We start from the raw sequence: 19559 nt of genomic DNA, 5'->3' as shown, positions 1-19559 counted from the left end.
GCTATTCGCATTCAAAATAAAATTAATTGTCTTCAGCACGACTTTGACGTATTATTCCTTGGACAAAATACGTATATTTTTGTCCCAGATAAGACATATCTTGCAAAATCCACATACCATACCTAAAGACAACATTTGCAGCAATGAAAGATTACCCCACCCGCTTTTTGAAACGGTAACTCTTTTTAGTTGGAGGTAAATAAGTTAATACAATTGACGCCGTTGCTATTGACGCCAGCGTCATTACTTCACAGCAACACTGATTATTGCACACGCTCAGATTTACAGCCGTAATAAATTTTCAGTATTGCACGATGACAAACAATGGATAGGTAAGTTTTTATATTTCATTATAATTTTAAAAGCTGTTAAAACTTGGCACGTAATTTCCTGGAAATATTCACAATTCTTTAAATCTGAGCTGACCTAAATGGATTTAGTCAAAATCATTGGACCAATAAAGGCGTCCCGGGTCTATCTGTTTACTACAAATCTCATATTGCATTTCGATTTTTATACGTGTTTTATTAATAAATTGACGATAGCTATTAATCAGTATTTTTATATATGCATATTTTTGAGTTTGTGACAAATATATATAAAATATCGATTTGATGTTTTGTCTTTTATCTTAACGCAAGCCTACGTGATGCCGTACCACTCGTTAATATGTGTGAACGGCACAATTGCTGGTTAATCATCAATGGTATTGGCCTATGCTTTTGTCTTGGAAAGATAATAAAACGTATTTAGTAAAGCACAGACTAGTTTGTTGTACATGCCGCAGACATGATATTCTCGAGAATGTTAATGTCGTTTCACGCGAATACTTTTCAGCAAAGATACATACAGACTTTCCGCTTACACTGGAAAAATGTTGACATCTAATAGCATAGCCATATTCGTCTTGTTTTGTCTTTTATAAAATGAAATATATGTCCGTCGTTGCCTTTAATTTTTTAGCATAGTCAAAATAAACAATGTCATTATTGAAGGAAGGGATGTCAGAATAAAGTGAAGTCAAGTCATCTTGTTATGTTTTGAACTTTTGAAACCATCGTCTATTTAATTCAACATACTTCAAACATGTCTGTCAAATGGAATATTATGTGAAGGTAGTTTAAATTTACTTTGTGAAAATAACAGCAAATACAAATGCAATGGACAAGTCACACGATGTGCACACCCTCCATTTTTCATATCTTACAGAAGTCGATGTGTTAAGCTGTCCGTTGTTCATTCATATGTATCAATCTATCGTTTTTAATTAACGATTTATTCTATAATTGGTAATAGTCTACCAATAAATCTATATGGTCACGTACTCTGCTCACTCAATCATTATAAACATCTTATCTTCGTAATATGGCGAGTTATATAATAGAATATCATTACATTGATTACTCCTGACCTACTCATTGCGCCCTTTTACGCAGGCGCAACACGTCGCCTTTACCGCCAATCTTTATATAATCGGCGGGATATTCCGAATGTTATATGTTGATTAGTGCTGAATATTAATAAACCTTTCTATCTTAAACGGACTTCGTAAACGGACTTCGTAATATGGAATCAACAGGGGGATTTTCTCAAAACATATATGATAAAAAAAATTAAACTAAAACTGAAATACATCGGTTTTTTACATGTATATGCTAGTTATAGTATTTCTATCAACCATCAACATATTAAGATGGAGACAATATAACAATATTTTATATAAAGACCAATAAAAACAAACAAACGAACATTCATTTATATACTCTATTGTAGTGTTAATTTTCAACCAATGACCCAAGAAGCGATGTTTTCAAGATAAACTATATATAGTAAGTGTTGGTACATGGTGTACGTGGAAACAGGACTAAACGTAAATTTATCATATGTGTAATATGAAGTAACGCTAAGTGGGCATCGCACGAAATCTCGAGTGTTGAATAAAAAAAGAATTATACACAGATCCTAACTGAATTCCAATAAAACTTTTGACTGTTGATAGTATCAAGAAATATAATTGTTCTTGTGGCTTACATTCAGTGGTCGTAATATTTCGTGTGATGTTCATCCTATTGCACCAACTGCGGGACAGTTTATCCCAGCCGACACGCTTTACTAAACCATTTATCTATGGTCCGGCCAAGTGATGTAATTCTCAAATGTTATGCAAAATGCACTTATAAATGTGCGAATTTCAACTTGTACATACGCGATGCACACACTGAATAAGTAGCAAGTGTTACGATAAGGGTTGGTAACAGCGTATCCCCATATCACAAACAAAAAAAAATTATATTTACTGAAGACAGTTTGTGGCGACTGTAATTTTCAAGTTTATGATATGTAACATATATATTAATGTGTTGTTAGATTATAGAAATGTATAACTAAACCTTCGTGCAATTTCACACTGAAATGTGTTCCAATATCATACGACGATGATATTGGGGGGGGGGGGGGCTCCGCAGTTTAAGTCAGAAAGAATTACAGGTTGACAACAATAACGATAAGAGAGCAGTTCAAGTCTCTCTAAAGGAACCCCCCCCCCTCTGAAAAAAAACCCTGAACTTGGCGTCAACAGTGACAGCAGTAATGACATTTACTTTAGCCTTGCTTTAACACACTCAAAACTTGATGGCATGCTGGTCTTTGGTTGAATTAACACTTCAATAAAGTCTATGAACTAAGTAGCTTATATTGTTGTTGTTTTTATTTTGTCTTTATATTAATTATGGTTATATTGTCTCCATCTTTAATATTTTGATATGTTGAAATCGCTGCAGTTTTAGCGTACTGCTCATTTTATCTTATTTCCGCGCATTTATGTTTTGAGAAAACCCCCAAATTATTCCGTATTAAGAAGTACGTTTACGAAGTCCGTTTAAGATAGAAATGTCTAATAAGCACACCATTTAACGTAACTGATATTGTGAAGTCAACCATTTGCACTGAAATTTTTCGAAAGGTATATTTTTTATCACAATGTGTGTCGAGCACTGACAAAAGTTGAACCAATAAAAATACTCTAGTTAAATTCATACATGAGTCAAATGTTATCACATCGAGGTTCAAAGACTAAGGAGGAGCCAGTATTTCATTTGATTGGTGCATTATCATTTCGAAATGAACTAGAAATGTATGCATGGATGCCCCAACATTCCTGTTTTGACAGTCTACAGACGTACAGAATGACAGCGAGACGGACGGACAGAGACGAATCTATTTGCCCAAACCCCTAAAAAGGAAATAAAAACCAATTACAATAAATTAAACAAACAAATAAATAAAAAATAAATTAAAAAGAATAAAGAGAGAGATAGTCAGTCCTGACCATCTTCTATTAGTTGATGAACGTCACTTGGCTGTATAATTTATATGTTTTTATGTTCAACAAATCATTTAGAAATATTTCTTCGGGTTCCTTTGTCTGCCTCATCAGCCATTTTAGTGATACATGAAAGACCCTTCCCTTGTTCCAGATGTCTTGATTCAAAATAGTTCATGGACAATTTTATGCCGTTTACATTTCAATGCCGTGCAACAGTAGGGAAATGTTTTTGTTGAGGTATTTGCTGTTGGGTCATCTTTCCAGAAGTGCACTCTCTTGGGACCAGGGACAAATTCTATTGCAGAAGAGATCTTACTAAATTCACCTGGAATCATAACGAACCTTTTGTGCTGAAATGCGTCATTTATATTTCTTTACATGTATGAACTGGTCATAGGATTAATATTGCCTGTATGTACAGTAGACTGATTTTTTTCAACGAGTCTTGCATCAATATTTTCAGCAAAATCCATATGTGTAAGGACTTCGCATTGTTTAAGCTGGTACTCGCTTTCAAAGGTCGAACCTTATTTTCTCTGTTAACCTTTCATAAAAAGCAGCTCCTTGTACTAAAATACGTTCTTTTATATAATTTAGTTAATAATCCTTTAAAAGTTATGCTGTGGAAACCAACTGTCTAAGGACAGATGAACTGACAGGTAGCAATCGTCTAAACTTGTACTAAATGACTGATGCTAATACATGCCGAAAGGCAAAGGTTCGTTTGCGTTTGATTCATGCTAATTTTTTAACACTTGTACATATAAACTCAATGTGACCTGATTAAATGAATGCCTATCTTTGATTATTTACAGTAAGTTTACAGCGACCTACAATTACTCAGTGCGTATACTGTTTACGAATGAATGATCATATTACAATCGCTTTCTTCTTATGTTTTGTAAAAAAAACACATGCGATATATCTTGACTTTATTATGTTTTGACATTATTTTCCTTCAAATTGTGGATTAGGAAGCGCGATAATGACAAACATAGTTTGTGAAAATCAGTTTACGACTAAATATTTTCTTTCTTTGACAAAAAGCATTTAACTGAAGTATTTCAACACAGCCACTTATAAATTATAATGCCTTAGAATTTTTAGGGTAAGAGTTGACTATTACAATTTCCCATATGAACTTTGAATTTTTTATCATTGAATTTTGGGCTGATTTTAAAAGGGGGAAGTTTTTTAATTTTTTTTTTTAAACTAAAAGGGGGTCTTTATAATTCCCGGGTTGTACTATGTATAACTGTGAAGCAACTGGATACATAGTTCGTATGCACCACTTAAGTCAGTATTGGAATGTAAAACCACTTAGTAAATATTGAAGTGTGAACACCACTCAGTCAGTATATAAAGTATGAAAACCACTTGGTGTAAGCACTGCTTAGTGACAGTCAATATTGAAGTGTTAACACCATGGCCCTTAGTCAGTATATGAAATCTGAACACCACTTAGTCAGTATAAGAAATATGAACATCACTAAGTCAATAAATGAAGTATGAACATCACTTAGTCAGTAAATGAAGTATGAACATCACTTAGTCAGTGTTGAAGTGTGAACTTCACTAAGTCGGTATAAAGTGTAAATGATTGCGTCATTACGACCAATTGCTTTGTCGGCATTGTATCAGTGGACAATAGACCCCCCCCCCCAAAAAAAAAAAAAAAAAAAAAAATAATAATAAATAAATAAATAAATGAAAATAAAGAAATATTATTAAATAAAATTGAATAAATAAATAAAGAAAGAAAGAAAGAAAGAAAGAAAAAAAAAGAAAGAAAGAAAGAAAGAAAAAAAGAAAGGAAGAAAGAAATAGAATAGATAAATAAAAAAAATGTACAAATTTCGTACGAAAGTTAACAAAAAACTTCAAATACTACAAAAGAGACAAAATACGAACAACAAAAACAATAAAATTAAAGTACATTAAAACATTTAATACATTATTATTGTTATTATCATCTAAGAATCAACTTATGTTTAATGTTAAAAGCATATAAAAGTTACTATTTCCGTGCAGACATATGACAAATAGTCCGTAAATGACCAGTCATATAAATTTATATCAAAATATGCAATAAATCATTTATCTTTACATTCTACAATCACGCCATCCTAAGAAAAATGTGATTGCCTATTTAATTAATTAAAACTCCAAAATTTTTGACTTTTTGCCCGAAATTTTCTCAAAATTGAAAACATATTTGGGTTAAATACTAAAGGGGTTACGGCGGGGTCATAGCAGTTATTCTGGTTTTCACAAAAATATCAGGGTGACCTTTACTATTGCGCCAAACGTCAAACTTACCAGAATTTTTTTTTTTTTAAAATTTAAAAGACCCCGGGAAATTGTAAAGCAAAAACTAAATTTACAAATATTTTGTGCCCAAAAGGGAAATGGGGTAAAAAAAATTTTAATTTTTAAGAAACAGAAATCTTTTTACTGTTACAGTTATTAAATTTTTAATTTTTAAAAACCGCCCGGGTGTGAAACCAAAAAATAGCGCAAAACTTTCCCTGATTTTTTTGGAAATGGCGCTTTCGCCCTCCAAAACTTTTTTAAATTAAAAATTAAAGGGGAATAACGGGGATAACCCCAATTTATTATTAAGAAAAAACTTTATATGTGAAATTTAAAAATTTCATTTAAAACTATAGGGCGTTTCTTTTTTTTTTTTCATTTTTTGTATGCTCATTCCCCGGGGTTTTTTGTTTTTTGAAAAATATTTTTTGAAACAGAAAATCACGTAATCCCACTTTTTAAAATTTTTTTAATATATGATAAAAAATTTTGAGCAAAAAATTTCGTGTTTTATTTACTTTTTTTATTTTTTTCCCCGGGTTTCCCGGCGTTTTTTAAAATTCCCCTTTAACCCGCGAATACGAGTACCTCCCTTGACGCCCATAACTTTTTTTCCGATGATTTCACCAAAAGCATTTTTCCCACTTTTTAAACAAAATTTCCCGAGCATTTCGCACAACCTGAGTATAATTCACCGAGCATTTCTCGCATCCTAAACATAATTTACTGCGCATTTCTCACATCCTGAAATTAATTCACCGAGCATTCTCACATCCTAAACGACATTCACCAAGCATTTCTCACATCCTAAACATAATTAACTGTGCATTTCTCACATTCTGGTCATTATACACCAAGCATTTCTCACATCTTTAACATAATTCACCAAGCATTTCTAAGATGCTAAACATAATTCACCGAGCATTTCTCACAACCTGAACATAATTCACCAAGCACTTCTCACTTTCTAAACATAATTTACTTAGCATTTTTCACATTCTAAGCATAATTCACCAAGTATTTCTGACATTCTTAACATAATTCACCAAGTATTTCTCACATCCTAAACATAATTCACCGAGCATTTCTCACATCCTGAACATAATTCACCAATTATATATCACATATTTAACATAATTTACCAATAATTTCTCACAACATTATTCACCGAGCGTTTCTCACATCCTAAACACAATTAACCCAAGACTCCTTACATTCTGAAAATAAAGCACTGCGCAAGTCTCACACCTTGAACATTACTCATCGAGCACTTCTCACATCTTGAATATTATTCACCAAGCACTTATAACATTGTGAACATTATTCGCCGAGCACTTACCATATCCTTAACATTGTTAACCGAGCATTTCTCACATCCTGAACATTATTTACCGAGCACTTCTCACATACTGAACATTATTTACCGAGCATTTCTCACATCCTGAACATAATTTACCGAGCAGTTCTCACATCCTACATATTACTATCATAGCACTTCTCACATCCTGAATATTACTCACCGAGCATTTTTGAGATCCATAACATAAAAATCTCCGAGCGTTTCTCACATCCTGAATATTATTCACATTATTCACCGGGTCTTTGTCACATCCTCAAATAAATTACCAGGAACTCCTCACATCCTAAACATGATTTACCAAGCATTTCTTACACCTCTTACATCCTGAACATAATTCACCAACCACTTCCCACATCCTGAACATAATTCACCGAGCACTTCTCGCATCCTGAACAGTTTTCACACAATTATTCTCAAAATTATCTTAATCATAATTAGATTATTCACCGAGCACTACCAACACAATAACTCCTATTTTGAATCAGCGTTCATATTTACATCACATCCTGAACATTATAACCCAAGCTTAACTCAATTTTAAAAAATAATTCACTGAACAAAGTCTGAACATTTTAACTGAACACATCTCACATTCTGAACATTATTACCCGAGCTTTTCTCACATTTGGAACATAATTCACCGAGAACTTACTTCTCCATTTCATTAAAAAAGTCACAAATCACTTCACATATCCTGAGCATAATTTACAAATGACTTCCCACATCCTGAACATAATTCATCAATCACTTCTCATATCTTGAACATAATTCATCAATCACTTCTCATATCCTGAACATAATTCACCAATCACTTCCCACATCCTAAACATAATTCGTTAACCACTTCTTACATCCTGAACATAAATGAACAATTACTTTCTTCATCCTGAACATAATTCACAAACCACTTCGTACAATCTGAACATAATTGACCAATCACTTCTTACATCCTGAACATAATTCACCAACCACTTCTTACACCCTGAACATAATTCACCAATCACTTCCCACATACTGAACATAATTCACCAACCACTTCTTACATCCTGAACATAATTCACCAACCACTTCTTACATCCTGAACATAATTCACCAATCACTTCCCACATACTGAACATAATTCACCAACCACTTCTTACACCCTGAACATAATTGACCAACCACTTCTTACATCCTGAACATAATTCACCGTCCACTTCTTACATCCTGAAAATAATTCACTAAAAACACCTCTTACATCCTGAACATAATTCACCAATCACTCTCCACATACTGAACATAATTCACAAACCACTTCTTACACCCTGAACATAATTGACCAACCACCTCTTAAACCCTGAACATAATTCACCAACCACTTCTTTCACCTGAACATAATTCACCAATCACTTCCCACATACTGAACATAATTCACCAACCACTTATTACACCCAGAACGTAATTGACCAACCTTTTCTTAGATCCTGAAAATAACTGACCAACCACTACTTACAACCTGAACAAAATTAACCAACCACTCATTATATCCTGAACATAATTCACCAATCACCTCCCACATACTGAACATAATTCACCAACCACTTATTACACCCAGAACGTAATTGACCAACCTTTTCTTAGATCCTGAAAATAATTGATTAACCACTACTTACACCCTGAACATAATTCTCCAACCACTTCTTACACCCTAAACATAATTCACCAACCACTTCTTACATCCTGAACATAATTGGTCAACCACTACTTACACCCTGAACATAATTCACCAATCACTTCCCACATACTGAACATAATTCACCAATCACTTCCCATATCCCAAACATAATTAATCAATCACTCCCTACATACTGAGCATAATTCACCAATCACTTCCCATATCCTAAATGAAACGCTCCAATTACTTCTCACATCCTGAACATAATTTATCAATCACTTCCCATATCCTAAACATAATTCACCAATGACTTCCCATATCCTGAACATTACTCACCAGGCACTTCTCGCAACCTGATCATTATTCACCAATCACTTCTCACACCCTGAACATTATTCACCAATCACTTCTCGCACCCTGAGATTATTCACCAATCACTACTCGCATCCTGAACATAATTCAACGGACAAGATAAATTAGTGAGTACTTCCTCTTTTTGACATTTCTCAATGAGCACTTGTGATATTAATCTTATATGGAATAACAAAGAATACTGGAACCCAAAAGGTGCCACGTTTTGCGATTTTTTTACTCTATGACCATTGACGTGATATTCCATTAAAACTGAAATATATCAGTTCCAGTAGTTGTCCGCTCCGAATCCTTAAAAATAACTAGTACTACGTATGCCACCGGAGCGTAGAATAGCCACCTTGTTACAACCAACTCTAATTAAGATAGATCCTTAAAAAATATGAATGTTGAAACAAGCCGAGTAATCATACAAAAGAAAATAATAAAGTTTGCTAATAACAACTGATGGGACAGAATTTATTCTGTTTTCGTATATAATCGTCCACGACTGTAAATTTCGGAATATCAAAGACATTTTAAATTAACACTCCTGGCTAACCATGTCCATTTAATATTAAATCTATGTTATTTGATATTTGAATATGTGTTGTTTTTTTGTTTAATTTCTTGCAGACCCGTGGAAAAAGAAGAATTATACGAACTCCATCATGTGCCAGGTAAACTTTTAATCATCATGAAGTCCGTCGTTGGTTTTAATTTTATTGTACGTACCAAAGTAATTATTCTCTAGAAATAAAGTCCCCTAGTTATTTAAAAAAAATCATGTCTGATGATGATGATAATGATGATCAAGATAAATTTGGGGCAGTAACGGTTTACCGATACATCGATATATTGCGGTACAGTGGAAATACATATTGTACAGCGATTCACATTCAGTTGTACCGGTTAAATAACGGTAAAAATCTAGTAATCTTAGTATTGGTGTTCAGTTTTAGCTATAAAATAGATATTCCAACATTATAAATATGTTCATTTTCAGGTTCTGACGCATTTTGGAAGAGTATCCGCGCAGTACTTGTGGAACCCGGTCCAAGGGAGCCAACCCCGCTGCCGCAGAGTGGATTGCCGCCCATAAATGTTTCCGACAATCATCACCCGAATCTTGTGGCCAAGCCTCATACCCCTGGGCATCACGGTGATAGTCCAACGCCTCCCAAAGGGATGCCTCCTATTGCCAATGACCAGACGAAACATTTAGGATGGACGACACGCCCACCCAATCATAATCCTACCAACCAATTATTCTTCAAGAAGAAGGATATTGAAAACCAACAGGCGCGTGCTATAGAGAGTAAGTTTGAACATTTCTGTTGTGCGGGCCGTAAAAAAAATCTACGTAATTTTCAGCATTAAAATTTGCATAATTTCATAGAGTATTTGTTTGATGGAAATTTACCACGATTAAAAACCAAATTATTACCAAAATGATTAAAGGTACGTAATTATGCCTCAAAAACAAATATATTTCTACTTCTTCAGAAATGTCAAACATGATTTTCAAAATATTTAAATGATGGTTAGATGCTTATTACATGTTATTAACTGACAAAAAAAACAAAAACAAAAAAACACGACAAACATAAATTTATTTGTCACAAAAGTAGCAAATTAATGTAAACAAATTAGTATTCTGACTTCCATACAAAATACTTATTCACTGTAACCATGATTACTGCACTTAAACTACTAGTTAATCACTATCACTGCACTAGTGATTGCCAAATAACAACAGATGAGATCATGAAAAAGATTGATTAGGTAATTGGCAAATGAGTAACTTTTTGAATGCAATGAAAGAACAACAAATTTAAAAATAAAACTAAAAGCATTTCTGACAATAATTGGCCTTTAAGCATTGGTATTCAAATTGACAGAAATGACTCGTAGTGGTTACATGTACTAACAGACTTATATTGTTAATTCATGCATATTTTCACGATTTTTAAAAATGTTTTACAAAGTATAATATTGACTAGTGAACAAAGGAAAGAATTTGCACATTGTAGACTCTACTCTATATTAAAATCTACTAAAATTACCAAAAAAAATCGGTCAGACAGAATATGCAAAAATAGGCTTTATTGTGTTAGTCACGCGATACTTAGAACTCTGATAATAAAATTTACAAAATTAGTTATTAATTGCATTTAACATGTAAATTATTTCTTGAATTGTGAATATTTTTACCACTGTTAAAATTTAGTTCAATTTTCTAAAAGTTTATTTTCTTGAACCATTTTGACTCATCTGGAGGCATATTTAACACTTGCTGTATGGTTGTTACAATAATTTTATTTCAATTATGTATGTCCGTACACGTATTTGTTTGGTGTTTTCTCTTGTTTTAAATCGAAGATTTAACCATATTTATCTATTGATTTATAAATGTATAGGTTATTTGTTTCCTAGTTTGTATTTGTTACCAAAGGTAGGTAATTTCTTTTTCTTTACTTGAACGTTATGAAATATTTTACGTATACGTCAGGCATCAGAAATAAAACAATAATCAGGAATTGTTTTTATATTTAATTATAACTTTTCTCTTTCTTTTCAGAAATTATATTAATACCTTCTTGAAAGTTAGCAAAATGTGTTATTTTTCACAATCATAGTTAAAAGCATTCAATTGTCCGGTCATCAAAGAGTTCACTATTTACTCAATATATACGTAAAACTAACAAACTTATACAAATGGCACAACTATAGTTTTGATAATTAGGATCAAACACTCAGCAGATGGTTAGAAAGTAGTTGGAATAAATTCCAGACACTACAAGATAACGAAAGAACAGTTGGTCACTGGAATATGTTTCAAACGATTTAGTACTGATGTTTAGAAAATTCACTTTAATTCATAATTTGAACACATTGCAGGATGATGCATTTAATTTTCTTATTTCAGTTTTAGTATATTATCTATTTACACCGATAGCTTTAATATATAAATGTAAATACATGTAATTCAGTGTTTTCAATATGGCCTTGTTATTGGCCTGAAGGCTGTCATATTAGTCTGAGGTCGAAGGCAAATGCCCAATAACAATGGCATTATGAAAACACTTAATTATTGACAATGAAATCAATTAACTACACATAAACTAAAATAGTAAATAGCTTAGTGAACAAAAAAAACTAATGTGAATTCCGTTGTTGTGAGGTATTGCAAACGAGATTCATGTTTTAAAAATGTCTTGCAGTGATTCAAAATGGAAACTTTTTCAATGAAAAAAAACAAACAGATTTGTAATGACCGAGTTGGAGACTGGAGAGCCAATCAAAATTCTCCAATCTCATAAAAGCCGAGTTTTTTTCCATAAAGGCGTACATTAATTTCAATTTGGAGGCCTCTGTTATATAGGGAGGGAAATCATTGCCGTCATTTCACGTGGACTTAACCGATAGTCTTTTTTTTAACAAACATATACTGACAAAACAGCGAACAGAGCAGACCATTATCAGACGACACTTGTCGCACAGGAAGCAGACGACATTTGTCCATAGGAAGCAGACGACACCTGTCGCATAGGAACCAGATGACATTTGTCCCTAGGAACCAGACGACATTTGTCGCAAAGGAACCAGACGACATTTGTCGCATAGGAACAAGATGACATTTGTCGCATAGGAACCAGACGACATTTGTCCATAGGAAGCAGACGACATTTGTCGCATAGGAAGCAGACGACATTTGTCCATAGGAACCAGACGACATTTGTCCATAGGAACCAGACGACATTTGTCCATAGGAACCAGACGACATTTGTCGAATAGGAACAAGACGACATTTGTCCAAAGGAACCAGACGACATTTGTCGCATAGGAACAAGATGACATTTGTCGCATAGGAACCAGACGACATTTGTCCATAGGAAGCAGACGACATTTGTCGCATAGGAAGCAGACGACATTTGTCCATAGGAACCAGACGACATTTGTCCATAGGAACCAGACGACATTTGTCCATAGGAACCAGACGACATTTGTCCATAGTAACCAGACGACATTTGTCGTTTAGGAAGCAGACGACACTTATAGCATGCTGTCAACCCTCAGGATTAATAAAAACATTTATATTCAGCTTCTTAAATTGTTCGAAAATTGACCTTTCTAACTTTATGAATCAATCCACGATACTGAATTATTCGCTACGGTGTCATTATAGCTTTAATAATGTTTTACCTCTCATCATTCATGATAGATATAATTTATTGACGTATACATATTTGTACATAGTCATTAATACAAAACACGTAGTACATAAATCATAATTCATGGTATGATCATATTGAAAACAAACATTTTTAAACGAAAGTATACCATTGAGAATGTTTTTAAGTCTATATCTAAACAATACAAAATTGGCATTGATCTAATTAATAGGTTGCAAAAATGACTGTCATATATTTAATATGCAGTGAATCAACGATTCAAAATACATGATAATTGAATAATGATACATCCCCCAACCCCAATAAATCATGGTTTCGGATCCTTCAGTGGGTGACAGATTCTAAAGTAAATAATAGTTCATTTACTTCATTTACATGACATTTGATTATTCATTTAATTTTCTAGTTTAACTAAATAGACAACAATTCACGAAGGAGATATAGATAATATGTATCTTTAAAGTTTTTCTAGACTAGAGTATTACTTTAAATCTGTCCGGTTTTACCCGATGCCCAAATTAACCCAGAGGTCCTTTGATTAAGTCATTATGATTATTAATTTGCGGAATTCCTCTGAAGTCAACATACGTGCATTTAGATAGATGTCCTAGCAAAAGTCGTGAAAAGTATATAAAAAAATGCAAATACTAATATTGTTTTTGATGCCTCCAATTTTTAACGCAAAGATTATTAAAATAATCATAGTAAGATTTTTTTTTCTGATTGTGCAGCTTATACTGCTTGTTTTCCTATAAGAGATAATAGCTATATTTCAATCTATTCTTTTTTAGAGCTCTTGGGAATACAATTGTGCCAAAAGTGATTTTTGATGCAAAATGATCAATAAGGGGCTTTTCGTGTATGTAGCTAATTTTCGTTAAGCATTTATGTAAAATTTGAAATGAAAAACTGCCTTATAAATATTTGTTCATTTAATGGAATGTTTTTTCTTCTTCTGAAATTGGGAAAACACAGAATTGCGTCTTTAATCAGCCCCTGTTGATAAAGCGGACATGTCCTTCCCATATATTCTTAATATTCTTAATCTGTTTTTCTCAGAATTGTTCTCATTCATAGATAAATGTTATACATAGTCGATACAGATAGAATTTCCATATTAAATCCAATATAATGGGTAAGGACACCGAAAAAAACCTGTTTTGTAACAATACGTTTTAGTCACGTCCGCGCGGCAGGTTTTATCGTAAATACCTTAATTAAACATAAAAAACCTCAATCTCTGGTAAATTGCAGATCAGCTGTCGTATCATATCTCGTTAAGTGATTAATTTGAAAATAGTATTCCATACTTATACGTCACTTGACGTATTGAGATATCTTAATAAATGTAAATTAACACTCTTTTTAATTTTTTGAAATGTCTCATAACAAGTTCACTTTTCCGAGTCATAAATTTCGCATTATATATATCACATATTATTACTTTGGCATTGCCTTGCAATTGAGGTTAGTTATGACTTATTAAGTGTGAAGATGCAAATTTAAAAGATCTTAAAAGGGATCAACTTAAAGTTAAGTAGGACTTTGTAAATCCTCATTAGAAATGTCAATTTTTCAGAGATGCAAAATGCACTTGCAACCATTTTCAGAGTGTAAAAGGGTCAGTCTTCTTTGAAAATTCTAATTTTAGTTCTGTTAATGACTTGATAGTCAATATAGTAGAATTGAACCATACATGTACACTCGTAAATTGCTGTTGTGGAAAAGGATTCGCCGTTTTGACCATCATAAATGTACGTCTGTTTGATAATTATGAAGGTTGATGGATCAAGCATACGAGAATAAAACAATTTATGATAGTCGATTGGTCGGTCGGCCGGCGCCAACCAGTCAATGAATCAACCAACCTACCAACCAGCCAGCCAGCCAGCCAGCCAATCAATCAATCAATCAATCAATCAGCCATCCAATCAATTTATTTACAGTTCTTTTTGCTTATTGAAAAAGATTAATCAATCAATCAATATTTTCATTCATTCATGCATTAATTAATTCATTCATTCATTCATTCTATTATTTATTTATTTATTTACAGGTTAAGATATTTATTGGGGAAAAACACAACAAAAACAACAAAGCTATTGATAATTCTATTAAGCCAATAGCTGTTTTGCTTTAAAGGCCTAACATGTCATCATATCCTGGTGCCACTTCTTACAAAACATCACGAAATAGCCAAACATTTAAGTGAAACAGAAACTCTTAAATGCCGAAGAAACATTGTATATGTTATTTTTTGGAATATTTCCTCTTAAAATCACATTGTTAACTTTTTAAAATTATGTTTCTAAAAAGTTCTAGATTCTTTCTTTTATCTTATGATTCTTTCTATCTTCTGTCTATCATCTTTCTCTTTTACTGTCTTTCTCTCAACTCTCTAACAGAATATAAGCACACAAACCCGATCCCAATCCATAGAGGAATGGTTGAGGCTGTGGAAGAACCGTCGGCATGGAAACTGGACAGGAGAAAGCGAGTTGATAATGCTATCAACAGAGTCAACAAGTCTTATGTAATAGACCCAAGGACCTACAAGGAGCCAGACATCAACGAGAGAGTGGATAACGAGTTCATGCCAACTCCACCGACTTGTCCAAAGCCGGCAAAGCCCCGGAAACACAACTTGGTGATCGTTGACCCCGAGAAGATGTTGAGGGAGAGGAACCTCATGCGTGGAGATTTCGCACCAGGTCGCCCACCAGGTCATGTTCCTGAAAGTTGCCAACAACCGCCTTGCCGCTCAGATAGCTGCCCCTATCAAAGGACACCGTACGACGTCTACGCACGATGCCTATGAAAGTGAATGTGGCCCAACCCCTTCTTCCTCAGTGCATAGTAGCTCTGCAGTGCCATCCAAACGTAGTGATCAACGCTACGCTTATGGACAGAGTGCAGCAGACAACTACCGTGCACATCCGGAACAAGTTGATAGCTATAACCGCGCTCAAGCCGGCCACCAGTCAACATCGTCGCATAATGTTACTGCGGCACCATCCAAACGTAGTGGTGTACCCCTGTATAACCAACGCTACGTTTATAAAAATGCAGATTATTATGACACAAGTCCGCAACACGCCTATGATAACCACTATGCAGAACAAGCAAGTGCATTTATATATGAAAACGGACCATTGCCCCCTCAAGACGCCTTTGAACGGCACTATGATGTCCATAAAACATCATCCAGCCCTATTGATGTTTCAGCATCACCCGTACGTAGTGGCGTTACATTGTACGACCAACGCGTACCAGCAGAATATCTTCGCGCGTGTCCACGGAACGAGGAAAGCCAACCATCTCACCTACGAACGACTGTACCAGACCAGGCTAAGGAATGGCGCCAGGACCACAACAATCGTGTCCACATGGCAAACGAAAGGGTCCAGCAAGAATATGTTGACTTGCCACGCTTTGATTATTACTATGAGCCAGAATCGGTCTCATCACAGGGTGAGATCGATCTTGATGCAAAACGCCAGCAGATGCATGCTAGAAAATGCATCGAAAAGCGGAGAAAGGAGGCTCTCCTTAAGAAAGCTGCTGAGCTTCAAGCAGCAAATCAGGCTGGTACCAACGTTCGAATGCCCCCTGGATCAAACCATGTGTACAAGCCTACTCCACCAACCACACGCTATCCTGGTGATGGCATGACAGGGAAAGAGACCAGCTATTCTGCTAAAACTGAGAAGCAGGTAATGTGATTTATCATTCTTGTTGTGTATTTTATCATTCATTATCTAAAAGAAATAAGTATGTATGTATACACAAATATGTATATATGTTAAGTAATTCAACATCAGCCGATACCTATTTGGCGGGAAAAGATGCTCAGAATGCAACTGGTATTTAAGAGCATTCTGGCAAGCATGCCTTTGATTTGCTTGTATTTAAGTACTCTCAGGAGAAAATAGTAAGTATGATTCCCATAACATGTTGAATTGAGTATATAACTTTGAGTTTCAATATGGCGGAAAAGGAGGTTCAAAGTATGCATTTGATTCAATTGAGCAGTTGTATGCCTTGTCTTTCTTGTAGACAGACATACAAATTATATATGTAAAAATATATATCATACAAGCACATACAACTGACTGCAACAGCTGATATCCGAAAAAAAGACCGAGTAGTATGATTGTGCTACTCGGAAAGTTATTTTTAGTAAGTCATTGTTAATTATTGAATACAGATTGAATCCGTTGACCATGCAATGTTTAATTAGTAATTAGTACTAATTACTATAAGAGACTGTCATCCGGTTCATAGAATTAAAAATCAGCAGGCATTCAGTAAATAAATATTTGTGTATCAAAATATTAATTTATTTATTGTAACTTGTAAGTGTAAAAAAGTAGTGCTTGTTACATTATTTTATTCATATTCAATGTTTATAATTATGAATGACAAAATGTGCTGTACTTTTTTTCAAATTTTACATTTTTTTATTACTTGTTTAATTAGTTTAATTATTTTATTCATTTGTTTATCAGCAACTTATCCCAAGATGCATCAAACCCACACACGGACCAACTATTCGTGTCGAGCCCCAGCTGACCTGGAATGCATCCGCAGCCAAGCGAGGTCTTGGATTCAAATCCAAGCTCCGACGAGAGCAGGAAGAAGCTGCTAGGCAGAATAAGACCACGGACAACAATGACGCCCCAAGGGGAGCCGCTCCATCCACGCCCCAATTGTCAGAGGACGCGAGGAGAAGGTGGAGAAATAAGACCATCGGCAATCAACCCTAGATTTGAAAAACAAAATAACATTATTAACTTTTATTAATTATTAATTATTTATTAATTTATTATTAACATTATAAATTAACATTATTTTTTCCCCAAAATTTCAAAATATATTCAAAATCCTATCACTTAAAAATATCACATTTCTTTTTTTATATACGCTGAAAATGTTTCACAATTTGGCTTCTGATAAAAAAGAAGATATTTTTCTCCACTGCCGTAAAGATGCTTACATTTTGATTTATTATTTTATAAAAATAAATTGTTGAAAATGTTTTCATTTGTCTCTTGTTCAGTATAGTAAAATCTATATACTGTACAGTATAGAATTAGATTTATATACATGTGTCAATGTGTACTACTGTAAAGAGCCACTTTTGTCTATTTGTTAACTGCATCGATGCCGATGGCGGCCATGTTTGATTTGCCATTGCTTAACGACAACATTAGTCATTACTGTAGCTCTACTGTACTGAGTCATTGCAAAAAACAACAACAACAGAAGCAAACAAAATACCCAAAAGTAGATCTACTCAATGCAGTTGATCAAAGGCAATACGTTTACTTGTAAATGACATCACCATTCAATGTTCAATTAATTAAACATATATAATTATAACATAATAATTAAAAAAAAAATCCTATCGTGGCTGATTTGTTCCGAGGCAAAAATACAAAAATAGCACAAAGTGACCACTTTTTCGCACTTTCGCTCAACTGCCAGTACAGTACAGTACGTTGCGCCAGGCGAAAACACTATCATACGCTTATCAAACCAATATTTAAGTATCTAAAGGTTATTATTTTGTTAGTCAGACTGTAAGCATTAATGAAATTAAATCTGGCCGCTTGGCACATTTTAATAGAATTAGTGGTTGAAACCAATGAAATCCTTCAATTTTTCAAGTTCCGTGGTAGCCTACATTATTATTTTAGTTATTTTAATATTCTAGAAAGCTTGTCGTGCAATATTATCCAATTAAATCAGCGTATCAAACTAGCTAGAGCTATGCACATACATTCATAATTAAAAACAATGTTTTGCCGTGCCATAGAATATATCTACATAAGAACGGAACGACCGCGGGCAAACGTAGGTCTATCTAGTCTTTGCTCTATTTTATTCGTGCAATTATAAGGTATAATAAAAAAGGTCTGATAATTCGAAATACTGCAATCTTACTGGACAAAAAGAATTTAAAACGAATCCTGCACAAAAAAATCAACGTTAGCCAATAACAATATACGAGTGGACAAATGGTGTGGACAACAATGCTTGTCATTTTCGTAAATAGTTCATAATATGAAAAATACATTACAAATAAGGTGCCTCATCTGAAAACCGTCATCTAAATCCACTATTTATTTTTGATAGTTTTGACGGTCAAATATGCGGGTACATTGACGCAACGCAAGGCTTGTTGTTTTGTCGAGCCAGGGTGTGCTTAATGTTGACTAAGAAACGGTAACCATTACAAAGTAACGATAAGTGCTCCTTATCAAGTGCATAGAACTATATTGACCACACTCATTTTCAGTGTAAAACAATTTTCTTTATTATTAATTTATAATTGCCTTCAGTATTTTTTTGGAAAAT

General features: G+C 33.9%; 1 protein-coding gene across 1 annotated transcript; it reads left to right on the top strand.

Annotated features, from left to right (window-relative positions):
* Positions 1-15784: 15784 nt before the first annotated feature.
* LOC132726027 (uncharacterized) lies at positions 15785-18202 on the top strand. Its single transcript, XM_060711270.1, has 2 exons — positions 15785-16912; positions 17708-18202. Exons 1-2 carry the CDS (start codon positions 15926-15928, stop codon positions 17963-17965), a joined length of 1245 nt encoding a protein of 414 aa, XP_060567253.1. The 5' UTR covers positions 15785-15925; the 3' UTR covers positions 17966-18202.
* Positions 18203-19559: the final 1357 nt, after the last annotated feature.

Source organism: Ruditapes philippinarum, unplaced genomic scaffold, assembly GCF_026571515.1.
Source record: "Ruditapes philippinarum isolate M1 unplaced genomic scaffold, ASM2657151v2 ctg5374_1_1_1_1, whole genome shotgun sequence".
NCBI classification, from domain to species: Eukaryota; Metazoa; Mollusca; class Bivalvia; order Venerida; family Veneridae; genus Ruditapes; species Ruditapes philippinarum.
This window is presented reverse-complemented; position numbering and strand designations above follow the sequence as displayed.